The 19,839-nt window shown below is 32.6% G+C and overlaps 1 protein-coding gene across 2 annotated transcripts in view; it reads right to left on the bottom strand.

Annotated features, from left to right (window-relative positions):
- Positions 1-12,727: 12,727 nt before the first annotated feature.
- LOC109057630 (eyes absent homolog 2-like) overlaps positions 12,728-19,839 on the bottom strand; it is a 35,253-nt gene continuing 28,141 nt past the window's right edge. For both annotated transcript variants that reach the window (XM_042759089.1, XM_042759088.1), the window contains exons 11-16: positions 19,235-19,293; positions 17,953-18,113; positions 16,873-16,987; positions 15,551-15,672; positions 15,373-15,473; positions 12,728-14,168 (exon numbers count right to left, since the gene is read on the bottom strand). In XM_042759089.1, coding sequence (XP_042615023.1) covers positions 14,088-14,168; positions 15,373-15,473; positions 15,551-15,672; positions 16,873-16,987; positions 17,953-18,113; positions 19,235-19,293 — 639 coding nt within the window. In that variant the 3' untranslated portion in view covers positions 12,728-14,087. The remainder of the gene's footprint in view (positions 14,169-15,372; positions 15,474-15,550; positions 15,673-16,872; positions 16,988-17,952; positions 18,114-19,234; positions 19,294-19,839) is intronic.

The raw sequence follows: 19,839 nt of genomic DNA, 5'->3' as shown, positions 1-19,839 counted from the left end.
GTTTTGCATGTGACAAATGAAGGAAAGAATTGCTTATGGATTCAGGAGGTGAACTAATTATTTATTTTTTTATAATTTGGTTGCGATTTGGTCAAAAAGAATTTGATCAAAGTGCATATGTGGATATGTTCAAGAAGATTGGCTATTGAAAAGGTTTGTGTGTGTGTGTTTTAACTGAACTCTGCTCAAATAAACAAAACAACTTTTTTCACAATCTTCCCATCACTAATAAACACACTCAAAACCTCTATGATTAAGGGGCTTTAGATGATTAACTCAAGGCAATTATTTGTTAAAAGTCACAAGGATGATCTTATATGGGTTGCGTTTCCCAAAAGCACCATTAGGTAACTATGGTCGTTAGTTCCATTGAACTCCATCGGAAATGACGGAACTTACGTCCATAGCTGCTTTCGGGAAACGCACCCCTCATTGTTAAAACATTGCGGTGCTTTGTTCCCAAATTCTCATACTGCTTTTCTCAGCCACATCTGTTTCTTATGCCATTTGACGACCTTAGCTGTCCCTTCTTTACAGAATTAGGTCACATTCCACATGGCATCAAGGTGTTGAAGGATTTGTGTGTGTGTGAAATGGAGTAAAAAAATGTCCCTTCTTGTGTCATTCATAACTGTTATCACATCAAGGCAAACCCGTGGAACTAATCCTGTCCAATAGCATCATTTTGCTGTCAATTTACAGTGCTTTTACGCTGCCTGGACAGTGATTTATAGCTGACATTTGAGAACAGCTCAGCCTCGGAAACCTCTGTGAACTCACTGACCCGCTGAGGTTTTTCTTACACAAACAACTTGGAGGTCCGGGAAAGGGTTAAGGGTTTCCCTGCAGCAGCCTTTCCTCTACTTTACATACTTGAGACTTCAAAGAGTAGAGCCATTGTTGCAATGTACAATTATCATAATGCTTTTATGAAATGGGTAGTTGGTGCAGGGTTGTTTAGTGGAAAAACAATGCAAATTGTAAATAAAGTGCAACTAACCATAGATAAGATAGACTTTCCATATCTTTTGTTGTTGACGTCAGAGGCCGTCCAGTCAAACTCTATTCATTTGTTTCAGAACGACCTCAATTTATTTGATGAATTATTGGCCAAAGAGAGCATGAAACCAAAATTCATGAGTTTTTTTTAATACAAACTTTCAGCATATGCAATGATAATAATTCAGAGTTCCTGCTAATTTTAAGTCCAAATGTCAGTTTGTTTTCTAAATGTAAATGACTAAAGAAATACACTCAAGTTGCATTAGCAAAAAAAAAAAAACTTCCAACCAATTTTCTTAACTTTTTAATTAATTTGACAAAAATTACAGCTTAACTGTAACTTTTGCTGTACCTTTTGATCACACTGCACAAAAGTCATTTTCTTCCTTTTATCTTGTTTTCCAGTATAAATATCTAAACATTCTTATCAAGATAGATAAGATATATATATATAAACCCTGTTGCTCTATGCAGTTCATAATAATGTTAATACATTTCATTGTTTGATTTAAAGGATATTTAAATTTATTTTGTTTCATAACATGATTTCATTTTTGATTTTTCTTTCCTATAAGACGTTTGTCATATTGTTTCTGCACACAGGTACATTATAAACAAACAATGGTTTTTGGGTCATAATCTTCAGTCAAGTGGACATTTTATTGACTTTTATTGGATAACGATTTTCTGTGCTTAGAGTCTCCACTTGATATTCAATGTAAAGTATTTAAAGCCAAACCAGTTCAGTTCCATCAGCATGACTGTCACAAAGTCCACACCGAAAATCACTTATCCAATTGGACCCAATACACTTGGTGCTCTACTTTTGCACAGCCTGGGAAGGAATGGGTTAACAGTGAGCCAATAGATCAACGGGTGCAATCAATAGCTGTTTCCCCAAACCACCTCCTCTATTTGCATATATGACAGAGTAAACGTATGTCCCCATTTGCCAGCAGAGAGAGATTATTAAAATTTTTGAGCTCATCCTGTGCCCGCATGTACAAAGCATTCTTCCACTGGAATGTTCCTGCTTTCAGATGGATGGGTTGAGAGACTTCGGCTACAAGATGACAGCATGAAGAAGAGCACAGGAACAGTTTATAGCTCATGATGTGATGTTTAAGTATTCCTCAAGAGAAACCAGTCACACATAAGTCAGTAGTACAGAGCTATAAAATGAATGCAGAGAGCAGCTCAGGTCATTTAGGTAAAATGTGATGAGAAAAGTTTGAGATTTCTTACTTCTTTATTGCAGAAGTTCTAAAGGAGATGCATGTGAGATCACATGCGCATCTTCTCAGGAAGAACATCTGAGAAGTGAGAAATTTTGTCCAAAGTTCATTTGCTCTCCATTCAGTATCTTTGCTTTCTAAGAGAAACACTTGAGATGTTAAAGAGGTCTGATATCTGGTGTCTTTCCCGTAAGATGTAGTAGGCTGCGTTATTTTGTTTTTGCACATTGTACTTAGTAAACAAACTGTTTTGATGTCGTAATCTTGAGTCAAGAGGATAAACAAAAACACTTTAAAACCACCGGTGGCTCACTGCCATGAGAACTAGTGAGTTGATTACGTGGGTTAGAGTCTCCCAAAAAAACAAAGCAACAAACCCAGATTTGTTTTTCTTAACCCTCTGATGCACAACATCCACTTAGTTTAACAGAAAGCCATTTTTAAGCATTCAGGATGTAATGTTACAATAAAACCCCATGAGGTGTTTTGCTTTTTTATTTATTTATTTATTTAAATCATCCCAGTATTGTTTAAAAGTAAAAACAAAAATTTTTTTCTTTGTGAATTATTAATTCATGTATCAAAGTTAAATGTTTCTAAACTTATTTTGAATCGTTAAACTTTTTTTTGTTATTAATTTACATATAAAATGTACTTATATAAGTGATGAACACATTTCAATTTGTTTTTCTTTAGACTATAAACAATTGGAAAGATTTAAGTCAGATAAACCAAAAATCTGATTTTGAAACAAAGCCTATACAGTCAAAACTCACTCATAACCCTCAGCGGATGCACAGAGCCAGTGAACTGCCTGACTCACAGGTGATGAAACCCCTCGTCCCCCATGACCCCGACCAAGCTACTTAAAGCTTCAGGTAAATTTGCTGAAGCTCTTGACCTTAGATACTGTGTCCCACAGGACGCATAAACCCTATCTAGGGTGCAGAGCCTTTCGGAAACAAGCAGAAATCAGCTGGCCTTATCTTATCATGCTATGAGTAAGCAAACAGGAGCACAGAAAATGTCAGCCTGCACATTACTCTACACACATCAATCACTTAAGAACTCGAACACTAACCTATTGATCAGTTTGATGAAGTTAATTGTAGATTCTTTATTGCACCTTCTTTTCCAGCCGTTTGATGGCTTTCTCTTCCATAGAACTTCTAAGAGTTTTCCTACTGCTAATGAACTAATGTTACTAGATTTTTACAGAATGAAATATATATTTCAATAGCTTTGAGTGTACTCAATGGTGGTTAGGGTTAGTTGCCAGTATATGGTCACTAAGGTATTCTCTGTTGTTGCTAGGGAGTTTTTATGTGGCCTTATATCTTAATAAGGGGTTTAATGCCTCTTAATGTATCTGTCTGTTTGTCTGTCTATCCATCATCTCTCTGTCTATTTATCTATACATTTATCTATCTATCTGCCCATCTGTCCGTCCATCTATCTATCCATCTGTCAGTCTGTCATCTATCCATCTATCTATCGGGTATTGCTTAGTTTCTATATGGCTTGTAGCTTCACTTCACTTATTGCCAGGGTATTACTAGGGCAGTTTTTAGGGTGCTTTGATTAGTTGCTGGGGTATTTTCGGTGGCTGTTTACTCGCTCTATCTATTGAGACAAAACAGAAGAATAAATAGACAAATCAGAGTGTCTGTTTACTATCTGATAGGTGTTTACAGTGTTACTCGAACCATTCAGCACCCTCAAAGGGCCATTTGGCAACATGCTCTGGTTTACCGTCAGCAGTGTTGCTCGTACTGCAGGGACCACCATCGCTGAGCCTCAGCGCTATTTATAATGCTTTCAGGAGCACCCAACAGATGCAGGAAATGTATTACAGCCACATGTCTCCAGCAAGGACCATTAACCTTTTGGGACGGCCGTGCCATAAATTCTTCCAAATGTTTAGGAAGATCTCCCTCTACCCATTACCGATGTTCCTCAGAAGTGACACTGTTTGTTAAGATGAGTGTTGTATAAGTGACAAGCCAAAGCAATAGCTGACAATTCTTCACAATGATTGCCTAATATTTCTTGATGTTTGGCCAGCATCTAAGTACAATATCTACTGGTTGATTGAAATCACTCAGCTCTCACTTAAGCCTTTCAAATAAGTCATTTTCTATAAATATAAAAAATGTAGCAAATGTCTGTGCATGCTGTCCAAGAATGCTGTTTAGAAAAGGTGATGTCACATTAAAGTTCTAAATATGACGGGTTACAAATTGGATACATAGTATCATGCCCTTACTGATGGAATGGTCTACTGATATATTGAGCACCAAGGCATTGCTATGCAGTTGCTAGTGTGTTCCAGTGGCTCTGGTGTATTCTAAATAGTTTTTAGTTTATTTCACAATGTACTGTTGGTTGCTACTGTAGGTTTTTGATAGGTGGTTGCTAGGGTGTTGCTATGTGGTATACAGTTGCTAGGGTGTGCTGAATAGTTTTTAGTGCATTTCAGATTTTGTTGCATTGACATGCTTTACTAGTTTATGGTTACTAGAGCTTTAATATATGGTTACTAGGGTATTGCTATGTTGTTGCCGGGGTGTTCTAAATAGTTTTTAGTGTATTTCAGAATGCACTTTTTGTTGCTAGGGCATTGCTATGCACTATATAGTTGCTAGGGTGTGTGAAATGGGCTTTAAGTGCATTACTATGCAGTTGCAAATGAATTCTGTCTGTTTTTATTGCATTGGTATATGATATCCTGGGTTAGTGTTACTAGGGCTTGATAGGTGGTTGTTAGGGCATCGTTTTGCAGTTGCTAGTGTGTTCTAAATAGTTTTTAGTGTATTTCAGAGTGTACTTTTGGTTGCTAGGTCTTTGATAGGTGGTTGCTAGGACATTGCTATATAGTATACATTTGCTAGAGTGTGTGGATTTTAAGTTCATTGCTACGCGTTTTATTGCATTGTTGTGTGGCTTACTAGGTTAGGTGGTTGCTAGGGTGTTGCTATGCTGAATGCACTTGTTACAGTGAGCAGAATGGATTTTAAGTTCATTGCTATGCATTTGTAAATGCGTTCTGGTTATTTTTTTTTATTGCATTATATATAGGCTTTATTACGTTAGTGTTTTAGAACTTTAATGGGTGGTTGCTAGGGTGTTGCTATGCAGTTGCTAGAATGTTTGGAATGGATTTTAAGTTCATTGCCATACACTTGCACATGTGTTCGGTCTGTTTTTGTTGCATTGGTATATAGTTTACTATGCTAGGGTTACTAGAGCTTTGATAGGTGGTTGCTAGGGCACTGCTATGCGATTGGTGGGATGTGCCAGCTGGTTTTTATTGCATTTATGTGCACTTGCAATGGAGTTTTGAGTAGTTTTTAGCGCAATCTATGCAGTTATTATAGTGTACTGGGTGGTTGCTAGGCTCTTTTGGTTGGTTCTTAGTTTCTTCCTAATGTGTTTGTTTCTGCATGTAATAGTGGTTGCTAGGGTGTTACTATGTAATTGTTTACTGGCCTACCCTGAAATCTAGAGCCAATCCTAAAGCTAAGCATGAGCAGTAGTTATAGTGATTCTTGCGACACCACAGAAAAAAATATCACATATTTGGGAACATCTGCAGTACAATATGCCACTAACATAACAATTTGTCCTTCTCTTGACTTCCAGATGCTTGACGTATTTTATAGGCATGTTGTTTGGCTTTGTTGGCCTCTCCCATTCATGGTCAAGAGAATTCCCTTAAACCTCACCAGACCCGCATAACTTTGGCACATTGACTCTTGGGACAAATGTTGTAATGCCTGTTCTTTGATCGAGAGAGTGAAGTTACAAACACCCGACCACATTTCCCCTGCATTCAGCCTCTGGTGGAAACTCTCCAGATTTCATCTCTGTCTCATTCATGTCTCACACATGAGTATCTGAGTGCTCTTAATGACCTGCCCAGGCCTGTTTTCTAGAGGTGGTTGTTTTGCCTACCACTTTGCTTTCTTAAATGACGTCAGCTTCCTTGAGTTCCCTGAGTGTAACACTAAATTTACGAGTATGTTGTGCAACCACAAATTCTTCCGCTTGATAAAAGACAATGGGGAAACTGTAGCCTGGGGGCTGTTTCTGTGCTAAAGTCAAACAACAGATATGTTTTAGTGCTGCCAGGGACACCTTGTTATGATTGTTATGATTATTTCAGTGAGTTCCCATACGACACGCTCTGTTCTGCGCCGCAAACTGAAAAACTGAAACCGAAAAATCAGCACACAATCTTGAGATCGACTCATGTGCTGTAGTTGTTTTCTGTGGGACAGCTGCTTTGCATGAAGTTGTAAACAACTATCCATTAATTCCCAGCATGCATCAGAATGGCATATATTTTTATATTTAGGAATATTTGCTAAGGCAGATTCTTATAATTAGAGTTTGTTAACAACCCTAATCTTAAGCGTTTCTAAGCAAGATTACCAGAAATTGGTGATTTTGATAGACTGGATTGTTATTTGCTTGCACACATCAGTTGCATCATATTTTCTTTGCTTTGATTTAGTTGCTAAATGCAGTTACATTTGGCCAAGTTGCCTCATGTGCATCACAAACAGTGTTTTGTAGCACATTCACACTTTTTCTAGCAAAAACATACATGAAATGGCTGAGTACCCCTTACACAAAGAAAATAGATTTGCTTATATATATTAATTAACAATCCATATTCAATTATTTATTGTCACTGTAAAAAATGACATGATCAATAAGTCATTGCGATGTATGTTTTTCCATTACTTTAACTCATCAAATTAATTTAACCAATTTCAACTTCATTTTTAAGTTATACAAGATTAAATTAAATTTAATAAAGTCAGTTTAATATAACTTAAGCTGAAATAACTTGTAAAGCCATTTGATTATACCTAAAAATTTAGCAATTGTATTTCAGTTTTTAATTAGAATTTTTCATTTTTACAGAAAATATACAGAATAATATATTGTTTTAATATATTACAGTATATTAAACAATATATAAGAAATTGCCACTTTTTTTTGTGTGTGTGTATATATATATATATATATATATATATATATATATATATATATATATATATATATATATATATATGTGACTATACATTATATTGACTAAAATGAGGAGTTATGAGATTTAAATACATTGATATATATCTATATATTTGTATTTTTTGCTTATTTGTAAATTGTCTATTTGTGAATCTCACTCGGTTATATAAATGCCTAATCTGATTTTCCACTCACCACACATGACTTGCAAAAATCCTAAAATTGTAATGTTAGCTTTCAGTAAACTTTTTTTCTTATATAAACCATCACACATTTTCATATGAAATGTGACATGAAATGTGTAACGTAAACGTTAAAGTATAATAAAAGTTTTGAATATGTGTGCAGCTTTATGTAAAGCCATGCACTGTGTTGAAATAAAGCTATTATATGTATATGTCCATGCCGTTCAGCAGGTGTTTGTGTGCATGTGTGTGTGCGTGTATGTGCGTGTGTGTGTGTCAGGAGGTCAGTGTTGGTGTATTGCTGGATGGAAGCCAGCGCTCGGGTTCAAGCAGTGCCTGTGTTCTGTGTGCTGAACTCCAGAACTACAACCACACACTCAATCACCATCATGCACCACATGACCTCTGCCAGCATCCACTCACACTGCTCTTCACTCATTCACCTTACCAATAATGAAAGGAATCGCAAAAAAATACCTGCATTTCAGCCTCCATGCAATCAAAGGAAAAAGAATAAATAAATGATTATGCAATAGGATATATGTATTACATAAAGAGTAAAATACCTAACATTAGAATATTTATTCTGCCATTATTTTTACATTTTAAAAATATATATATTTTTAATTTTTTAATCATGATATTGATATTATCATTGTTGATATTAAATGATATTAAATGATACACATATAAAAACGATGCAATTTAGTCACTGATTAAATGACAAGTTTGCATGTTTGTGTCAGAGGTTTTTCATAAGTTTTTCAGTGATTCTGATTTGATGACTGTTTGTTAAATCTTTATTTAACCCTCTAACTTTTTCACTCACTATTCTAATTCTATTTAAAAAAAAAAAAAAAAAAATCTAACTAACTTTTTAATCTTTCTGTATTCTATCTATTTTCTTTTCATTTATTAGACAATTATAAAAAAGACCTCTAACACTAGCTTGCTCTATTCTTTTTCTATTCTATCTGTTTTCTTTTTATTTATTATATTATTTAAAATCCCTTGCTACGTATACTGTGTTTAGGCTAACTGGGACTTGTTATAGCACTTATATATCATTGCTCTTTTGTTGATTTTGATTGCTTCCATTGTCCTCATTTGTAAGTCGCTTTGGGATAAAAGAAATAAAAAAATAACAAAAACAAAATTTAAAAGCACAATATAGTACAGCAAATACTAACATGATTTCTTAATATTTTACAATTTAGATCAAGTGTATTTTGTGCACTATACAGTAATTTGAGGGGATAAAGTCTGTAATCTGAATATTTATTAAAAGAATCTCTCAAAAATAGCTGTTTCTGCATTTATGTATTCTATTTCTGCAATCCACCCTAAAAATCAAAAGAAGAAAAATAACTATTTCTTTATGCAATAGTAAATATTACATAAAGAAAAAGCATAACACTTTAAAGCTCAATCGTCATTAATTTTTATAACAATATTACTTATTCATTTATTTTAATTAACAGTGATATAATAGCCAATGGTTTCATGACAAATTAACACTTTTGTGTCAGTTTTTCATAATTCCCATACTTTTAATGATGATTGTGATTTGATGACTGTTTGCACAGCAAATATTATCATAACCTATAAATTTAAATCAAGCATTTTGTGCTCTACAATATTTTGAGTTGAGTTGCGTAAATAAAGTAAACTGAATAAAATTACTTGCTGGTCTGTTGGAGGTGTACAGCATTGTCTAATTAGGTAATAATGTCCCTAAAAGCAGCTGTGTGAATGTGCAGGTGATAAGTGCTGTATCACGGTACATGTCAGTGCATCAAGGGCACTAGAGTGAGTGAACTCGCTGCTGTTACATGTTGATGGCGTGTGGCTGCGTAATCAGCGGCCGCTCGAGGTCACAGTCCCTTCTGAATGCCGTGTTTCTGTGTTTCCCCTCCGTCTCTCTCTGAAATGACTCCTCAAGGTCTCTTTCGGCTGGACTCTGGAACATAGTAGACTTTGTAGCCATAAACTTGTTATGCTGAATGCTGGATGACAAATAACTCGGGAGTCAACAGTCGGGGTGAGCGAGTGACTTGTGTAAGTGTGTGCCTTTGATTACGTGAGCTTTGCATGATGAGCTTCATGGCAGAATTGATCCCCCGTTATTAGTGGGCGCTGGGACAAATAAACCAGTTCAAGTCGGTGTGCGGCTGAAACGCTGTATTTGAGCTCATAAGGGACGTTCAGGCTCAGTGAAGGATACCTTTTAAAGCAGCTGTTTCAATGTCTTTAAAGAAATGAGAGAAATTTAAATAGAGAACGTGTCTGGTGTAATTAGGTTGTTCTAAATAACATTAATTTAGATAATTAATAATAATAATAGCAACTCATAGTAGTAACTCATTCTTAAAGTTTACTAAAATTAAATATCTCTGATATATATTTACAATTGCATACAAGTTATATTGTTATTACAGTTATTGTTTTAGTTATATAGTTTATTAAAAATATATATTTCTATATAATTAATTATTTATTATTAATACATTTATTATTTATATTTATTTGATTCTATGATTTGTATTATAATTATAACTTGCATTATAATTATGCTTTTAAATACTACCAACTTACATAATATGAACCTAAATATTTAAGTTTGTAATATATATATATATATATATATGTGTATGTATGTGTGTGTGTGTGTGTCTTGATACTAATTTGTTAAATACTTATATTAATGAACATTATTCATAATTTATTTTTGTAATATAATTTATTAAATAAGTATTTATTATTGTTATACTCATATTTAATATATTTATTGAATTATGTTTGTTTACAGTTTTATTTTATAAAATATTATTTATATTACAATTAAATTTAAAATCATATAATGTACTGTATGATTTTAGATTTAATTTTAATATGAATGATCGATCAATATATTATAAAATAAAACTGTAAAAATACAGTAAAATGCAGTGGAACAAACAAAATTATTATAATTATTATATTTGCAATTGCATGCAATTTATATTATTTCGATTCTATTATTACAATTATTATATTTGTTTTAAATATATTTATAAAAACAACATTTTTATATAATCACATGTAATTCTATATGTTTTATTATAAATACATTTATTTTTTGTATAGTTATTTATAATTATTATAATAATTAGAATTACTTATATTATTTTTATTTTATTATATATAAATATAAAAAAAAATAATACAAAAATGAAATTTTATATAAAAAAATATATTTTATATTTTAAAAAAATTCTTTTTTATTTTATAATACAATTACTTTAATATAGTCACAATTTTTATTACAATACATTAAAAATGTAAAACATTTAAAATATATGTATTTTTATGTTAACATTTAAAATGCTAAGGAACAAATAAAATTATGCATCAAAGTCTTCATCCTTCCAAAATCTGTCCAAATCTTTATTCTTAAAACACTTTCCAGACAATTTCTCTATAATGGAAAAAAAAAAAGGATTAATCTTTGTATTTAAAAGGGGGGGGGGGGGGGGGGGGGGGGGGGGGGGGGGGTCTGGACCTTTACAAAAGTAAATAATCAAATGTTCAAAGTTAATATTATTTTTAGCAAACACGTGTAAGTGGTTTCAAATCATGCCAGATAGATCTACCTGTGCTCTAAACCCAGTGACATTCACATTAGTTTATTATAATGACAGCCATGCCAAAACTAACAAATGAACAAACAAAGTGTTCAAATCATCACTGATCAAGTGTTATGCTAAACGTTGCTATGTCTCTGTACAGAAATGAATGAGAAAAGTATCTCTCTTTCCACAAAACACTTTAATTCCTCGTCTTTATCAGATTAGCAGTGGTGTTTTTTTTTTTGTCTCTGATTTTCAGGTCTGTCACTTTGCTTATGTTATATAAAGCGAGATATTACACAAGCCATATATTAAACATCAACTGATGGTTTTTAATCATAATATGATGACAGATTAAGCTCTCCGCTACACCTTCACCTGAAAAACAAACTTGTGAGGCGTGTCATTGACATTTGCTCTCAGATCAAACTGACTCAAGGGCGCGATGGGTCACAGGGGCCGCTGAGCTCGGAGCAACTCATCCAAACATTCCTTTATGAGCATTAGGTATGATCTGTCAACACTAGCTGATCAAATAAGTGCTGAACACACAAGAGCTTGTGTTTACCGCTGTGTCTCTGTTCTACTATGTGGCACGGACTCAAGGTGCAAAGCTGCAATGACAACAACATGTCCAGACTGATGGTAGAAGTGTCATCAAGGGCCATTAAAAATACGCTCTTGTACAAATACACTTAGGACTTGTTAAGATAAGCCGATGTAATAGAGGTGAAGTTCCAGCAGATGGCAGCAAAGCTTATTTTATAGCAGTTATAATACAGGTGTCACCAAAAAAAAGGTATTATATTTAATATTAAAAAAAGTCTTATTAGAAATATTTAAAACATTTTCATATAATATTGTATAATATAAAAAAAAATAATATAATATAATATAATATAATATAATATAATATAATATAATGTAATATACAGTAATATAATATAATATAGGACTGAACCTATTACTCTAAGTCTCTGTATATTGGAGTGCTGATATATTACCCGAGACTAGATATAGACTGTCATAAACGTGTTTATTGCTATGACTTTTATGACTGTATTTTATCTGTTTAACTGTAAAGCCATCATTTTCTCCCACTATTAACCTGGGACTAACAGTATTTATTTTCAGACACAAGCTGGAGCTCTAATATGTATGTGGTCAAACTATGAAAAAATAAATAAATAAATGTAGCTTGAGACAGAAAATCAACCGATATTTGAAAAGTTATAATTAATTTTTTTATTTTTATTTCTTTATGTCTGTACCATATTTAACCACACAATAAAAACAGAAACAATTGGTAATAATGTTTTGCAGGAAGAAAATTAAGCCTATGTTTCTAAGATTTTTTTTGCATTGCAACATGATGCAAGTTAAGCACATTACACTCTAAATTCACATTACTTAACGTAAAATAAATAATAATAATTTCTGTAAGGCTTAATAATAATCATTTTAGATTTTATGTTTTTTATATTTTAAAATATTAGCTAATGTTTCTAATTAATTAACAAATGTGTTTATTTATTTATTTATTTATTTATTTTTTTTGTGAGATTAATGCTCTAAAAAAGACGAAGTAACAGTTTTCCATAACTGTGTATTTCCCTTTACACAAGGCAAATGGCACTTTAAGAAGGAAACTTGTCAATGAAATTAATTTATCTTTATTCTATTATAATAAGCCCAGAAATAATCAACAATAAAACCTTATATACAAATCAAAGCGAACAGAAGCAGTTGTGAAGAGCACATGCAGATCAGAGCGACACATACAGTATACAGTACATCAACTTCAGCAAAGTAACAAATATACATCAGTAACTAACCACATGAAGATCCAGGCACACGTCAGAGACACATGAAGAAAAGAAGTCTGAGACTCACAGGACACTGACATTCATAAGTTAATCATGTCTTTTCTTTTAGTACCAGTAGCAGTATCATTTGCTACAATACTTTGGCAAATTTCATGGTTAGTTTCATGGGTTTATCATTCAAACAGTGGATTTGCAGTACTTTGAACTCGTATAAAACGTGAGGGGTTAGTTTTTCAGCAGTTTTAGTACAACAGCACATCTTAATTTTGTCTCAATTCATTTTAATTCAGTTAACATTTATTTAATGATTAGTTTTATGTATGGTGCGATATTCAGTCTATTTAATATGATATTGCAAGAAAAAAAAATCAGTTATGATTACATAAAATTCTATCAAATCTTTTTCTTTTTCTTTTTTTCCCCCCTCTCTTTGCTTATGAATTGGGTCTTTTTTTTCCCCATGGAAATGCATATGATTTCATGCTTTACAAAATCTTTTTTTTTTCATGCTAAAATCTTCTATTTTGACACCCCTTTCATCTGTAAAATGGGTTGTTTCAGAACGGCTATGTTCAGAAAGCAATACTAACAAACATTACAGCATACTGCACAGTTTACACTGCATACTGCTTAATATAAAAATAGTAGACATTATGCATCATGATAAACATCTCAAACAGTAGTTTGCTGCATTAATGTCACAGGACCTCTAATTATCATCTCAGAAATAAAAATAGTTATTTTGCATTTTTAATCCAGTTTTTGTATGAACGGGTTTAATTTTTTTGGCAGTCCAAAGAGATGAGATGTAAAAACTCAAGTCAAGTGCATTGCATTCTGGGATATCCATGCATTGTGCTCTACTGTCTTCTGGGTTTCTGCACAAACAGAAAATACACATACTGTGCACAGTATATATGTTGCGTACTGCAGAAATAGTATGAGTAGTATGATAGGATGTTATCCGAACACAGGCTTTCTGAATCAGTTCGTTGATGGGTCTTTGGTTTCAGTGCAGTGCTGTTGTAAAGAAAAGCGAATGGGTGAAAGAGCTGAGTCTCTCAAGTGGAGAGCGAGAAAGAGATTTTTCTTTTTTTTTCTTGGATTGATCTGAAGCAAACTTTTCCAGTAAGATTGCTGCTCCCTGCTGATTGGTCCTGCAGTTCTTGGCAGACGAGCAGGTGCTGCCCTCTAGAGGTAATCCAGCTCAAGTGCATGACTCAACGCCTCCAGATCCGCACGGCACGTCACTCTCCAGAACGGCATGTTCTTCTGCGGGACATCACAAAGTAGCATTTATTTGTCATGGGTGATGATATTACAGATCGTCAGGCATGAAACTACAGAAAAAGATAGGTCATATCTTATATTTTATGTTTAAGTATACGTATATGGATGTTAAGGTTTACTCCGCTTTTAAAATAACTTTTTTTTTTAACTGTCTGAAAAGTGTTTTGAGAATAAAGATTTGGATAGATTTTTGAAAAGAATAGGATAGGCACTTTAATACATCATTTTGTTTGTTTAAATGCATTTTAATATTAACCTGATTTGAATTGCAGTATAAATGATAATATTATATATATATATATATATATATATATATATATATATATATATATATATATATATATATATATATATATATATATACTTACACACATATATATTGAACAAAATAAAAAAGTAATTATAACAAATATATAATTTTTTAGAAATTTAAAAATATTTATTTATAAAAAATCTAATAATATTAAAATACATTTAATTCCAATATAAAATATATTTACATATTTACAAAAGATTACAAAAAAAGATTATATTACAACATAAGCCATAATATAATTAAATATAATTTGTAAAAAAAAATATTTAAAAATATATAATAATGAATAATATTAAAATCTATTGAATTATAATTTTTAATAATATAAATGCTAACTCTAATGAAAATTATTATATTTTTAAATAAAACTAGGATTATTACAAATAATTAAATAATAAATATATCATGTTTATTATTTTAAAAGTATTTTTCATTTTATTGTAAAATATATAAAAATAGTAATACTTTGAAATAATATTAAATGAACATCATATTACAATTTAAAATATATAATAAATTAAAATAATGCTTTATGTATAATATATATATATATATATATATATATATATATATATATATATATATATATATATATATATATATATATATATATATATATATATATATATATATATATATATATATATAATCTTTATTTATTTTAAAATGTGTGTAGTGGTAGTTAATGTTTTTTTTTTTTTTTACAGTTAGAATTCAATTAGCCTTTTGCCAATAAAAAGATGCAATGGTACAGTAATACCATGTTTCTCTTGACATGGATCCATAACAATACCAGTAATAATAAATATATTTTTAATACCATAATGCATTACAGTACTAATTCAGCAGTTTGGCATTATTCCTTTATACCTTCTTGGCGACCGTCTCCTCCTCCACACCATCCCCTACAACCACATACACGGCTCTCCGGCCGAACCTCTGAGTCACGCGCTCAAAGCAGCTTTCTTTACCTAGAACACACCGTTAACAGTTCAGTTTCTAGATCAGGAAAACTGGCTGAAATGCAGTGTATGAAGAGGCTACAAACCTGTTTTGGTGGCACTGTAGATGTTCTCGATGGGAAAAGCTCCTCCGAGACCGTAGAGGAGCACTTTAGAGAGCGCTGGAATCAGCTGCGTGGTGGTGACCATCACGTTCACACAGTTCGGTCTGAGAAAGGGAACATTTGTAATTCATGGTCTGGATTTAGTTTCTCTGTAAAAATTTACAGATTTAGAGCTTTGATGGATACAAAGATTTTAGTGAATAAAGGCTTCCATTCACATCTATTTCTTATGGAAGATTATTTCTGACATGAACTTAAAAAAAAGCAACTGTGACTTATCTCAGTTTTCTGGCTTTCTTTCAGAATTGTGAGATACAAACTCTATTGCAAAATATAACCCAATTGTGAAATATAAACTCAATTGCGAACAATAAACTCATGATTGTGAGATATAAACTTATTTGCGAGACAAAAAAATCTGAATTGTGAGATATAAACTGAGAATTATGATAAAAACTCATAATTGTGAGATATAGAATCATAATTGCAAAAAGACTCTTAATTGCAAGATATAAACGGTTGTGAAATAAACTTAGAATTGTGAAATATTTGCAAGATATAAACTCAGATCAAAGTTATATAAAAAATTGTGAAATAGTCAGTTGTGAAATATAAACTCAGAATTGTGAGATATAAAAGCAGAACTGCGAAAAATAAACTCATAACTGTGAGATATAGCATCATAATTGCAAAAAAAGACTCTTATTTACGAGATAAAATCTAAATAAAAAAGAATTGCAAAAATAGTCAACTGTGAAATATAAACTCATAATTGTGAGATATAAACTCATAATTCCCAAATAAAACTCATAATTCTGAAACATAACTCAGAATTGTGAAATATAACTCATAATTGCAGATATAAAATGCGAAAGATAAACTTGCAATTCTGAGGTGAAAGAAAAGTCTGAATTGTGGGATCTTGGTCACTATGTTGATTCCATTGTATGGAGAAAAGCAGCTCAGATGTTCTGCTCAATCTCACTTTTGTGTTAACTAAAAGTTATGAGACAGAAGTATCTTGGCAAATCAAGTGCTATTAATCATCATCTGTCAGTGTCATCAGTCTCTCATGCTGACAGTGTGCTTTGCTTGCCAAAACCCATTATGTTTGAGTGACACAAAACTGCTGTGACTTGCTGTAAAATAAGTCTATTGTTAAAGGAATATTCCAGATTCAGTATCTGTGGTGCGCTGCCGGTTATCACAGAAAGTAGCTTCTGCTCTTGAACTCAACAACACTCATGCAACTCATTTATTTAAGCTGGGATGATCCTGTATTGTCATGTGTGTGCTGTCCTCACCTGGAGTTGATGAGAGCGAGGGCCTTCAGTGCCTGCGTCAGCCACAGATCCGTCAAAACCTCCATCTCCCGCCTCAGCTGAAGCCACTCTTCCCGCTTCGGACTGCCCAACAAACCTACAGAACACAACAGCAATGATCACCAGACACAAAACCCATTCAAGATCCAACTGAACATCAAACTGATGTTTAATGCACGAAACTAAAAAGATTACAAAGTTTTAGATCACTAAAAATGATACAAAGTTGTTTGGCTCAAAACAATGTGGCATAAGTAAAAACCTGCTTAAAACCATTGTAACACATGGCCTTGAGTGACTTTTTTATAATATAACCACAACAACAACATGATGTACAATAAATAATTGTTTATTCTAAATAATTTAATATTAAACCATTTTTAATTATAATTCTTGAACTACAGCACTTTATTTTCTTTTATTTAAAAAATAAATAAATAAATAATTATAATTAAAAATAGTAATAATTTCTTGAACTGCTACTACTAACTTTTCTTTTTCTTTTTAATTATTTATTTTAATTTAAAAAAAAAATGTTTTTATATATAAAGGTCACATTAAAAGTCCATTGTAAACTTTTTACCGTGCCTTAATTTATTTTTACTTAATTTCAAAGAACTGAAAATCCAAAATAAAAAAAAAATATTTTTTTACATTTTTACAGATTACATATTTAATGAGAACATCACAAATTACAGCTGTCCCTCATTGTGAATTTGTTTTTAATTGTCTGTATTTATTTTGTAAAATCCAGCACGCAAAAGCCAATATCTCAAATAAACAATTGATATTTATATAAATAAATGTAACTAAATATAACTATGTAACTAATATTTATACAGTGTTTACGGTTGATGTAATAATATGCCCGTAAACAGATGTGTGGCTACAGGTGCGTGTACTTTAACTATTTTACAACGGCTTCAACATGGTGGGACCAATCAGATTTGAGAACAGGATCAATCTGTTGTGTACTAGTCATTTCAGGACTTAATCACGCTTGTGTTCACAGCTGTGAAAGCAGAAAGCAGGGTGTCGAATGCTGCGGTGTTCTCTTCTCACCTCCTACATTGTTCTTGTAGGTGTTGTAGATCTCTTTGACTCGGCGGTAGCGGAAGGCGAGTTTCCTCATCCAGTCGACCCCGCCGTGAACACCTGAACCCAGGCAGAGCGTGCCTCCACCTGCTGGGCTCTGGAAGCCATCCGTGCCAAAGTTATACGTGCTGCAAGTACAGACACACACACACGGTCAGCTTTAGATCCGCTCTACACCTCCAAACACTGCTTCTCCTGACACACTCCTAAAAGTGTGATTAATGTCCATCGTAAAATGTCTGGAAGCAGAGAAAGAGTCTGCCGACAAACTGTGATAAGAAACTATAATAACCAGCATGTCAGCATGCTGTTATGTTAAAGATATAGTTCACCTAAAAATGAAAATTGTGCCATTATTTATTCATTCTCATGTCATTCCACAAAAGGAATAAAAAAAAGTTCCTGCTCCTTTTTCATATAGCATCAGTTTATTGTAAGTAAATTAAATCAATAAAATTAAAATTCAGTAAACTGAAATTAAATATTTTCAGTAAAAAAAGATGTTAAAATATACTAAAATATATATACTGCCTTTATTGTACTTTTTTGGAGTATTTTTTGGAGCTTTTAAAAATATTCTTGCTGCTTTTTCATACATGACTGGTTCATAGTAAATAAACAGACTGAACAAAATTCAGTAAATAAGATGGAAATACGATGGTTTCAGCAAAAATCAATAAAATATTTTAAAATAATTAAAAATAAAACATTTATGAAATCATATAGACTACTTTTATAGTACTTTTCAGAGTATTTTTCAAATTGTGGAGCTTTTTAAAAAAAACATTCCTGCTGCTTTTTCATATAGGATCAGTTAAATAGTAATTAAATATTAAAAAATATATATATAAACAAAAATAAATTCAGTAAATTTAAATATTTTCATTAAAAAAAAATAAAAGATATTCACTAAATTATATAGACCGCTTTCATGGGGCTTTTTTGGAGTATTAATAAGGGTTTGGAATAAAAAGGTGAGTAAATAATGACAGATATGTCATTTTCAGAGGACTAGTCCTTTAATAACTCTGTAGACATGCTCATAAAGGTGTGATTAATGTCCATTATAAAAAGTCTGGAAGCAGAGCGAGGGCTTGGCTCAAAACTATGATAAAAACCAACAACGTTTAATACTCAATTATGTCAGTGGCATGAAGAACAGGATCCCTTTATGGCACATAACATCTGTTTTATTGGAAATGCTCATATTGCTGCTCGCTTCGCAAGATGAAGGAAAGTCATACTCTACCTCAAATCCTGCCCATTGTCATCCGAAGCCACATCATCGATGTGAACTTGGTCACATTCCTGGGAAATGAAAGGAAAACAGATACGCATGAGGCGGATATACGTTACAGCCGTGTAAAGTGATGAACTGTGTACAGACAGGTTCACCCGCCGCCGAGCCTCGGGGAACCATGGTGAGAGCAAGAGTGAAATATTAAAAAAGACCAACAACAAAAACGCAAAACCAGGCCACCACGACCCAAGACAAGAAGGCGCCTTTAACGCCGGAGGGCAAAATATCAGAAAGATGGCAGACAGAACACCAACTAAACCCGATATTGGACATTAATTAACGCTTTTGTCTTGCCTGGGTTTGTGCGTATGACTGCCAATAATTGTGGTGAGCGGCGCATAAGCTGAACATCTGCTCTCTACCTGAGTTTATTATCTTGCGTGCTTCTCCTTGCTATTTTAGCAACACATAAATTTGATAAAAATTCGGATTCAGATTCACAAAACAATTACTCAGCCTTCAGCACTGTCAAAACACGTTTATGCTCTCCTGTTGTTTTTCATATTTTCACAGATATGACTTAACACGTCATGTTTATCGTAATGATATCATGT

This window comes from Cyprinus carpio, chromosome A6 (assembly GCF_018340385.1).
Source record: "Cyprinus carpio isolate SPL01 chromosome A6, ASM1834038v1, whole genome shotgun sequence".
Taxonomy (NCBI): Eukaryota; Metazoa; Chordata; class Actinopteri; order Cypriniformes; family Cyprinidae; genus Cyprinus; species Cyprinus carpio.
This window is presented reverse-complemented; position numbering and strand designations above follow the sequence as displayed.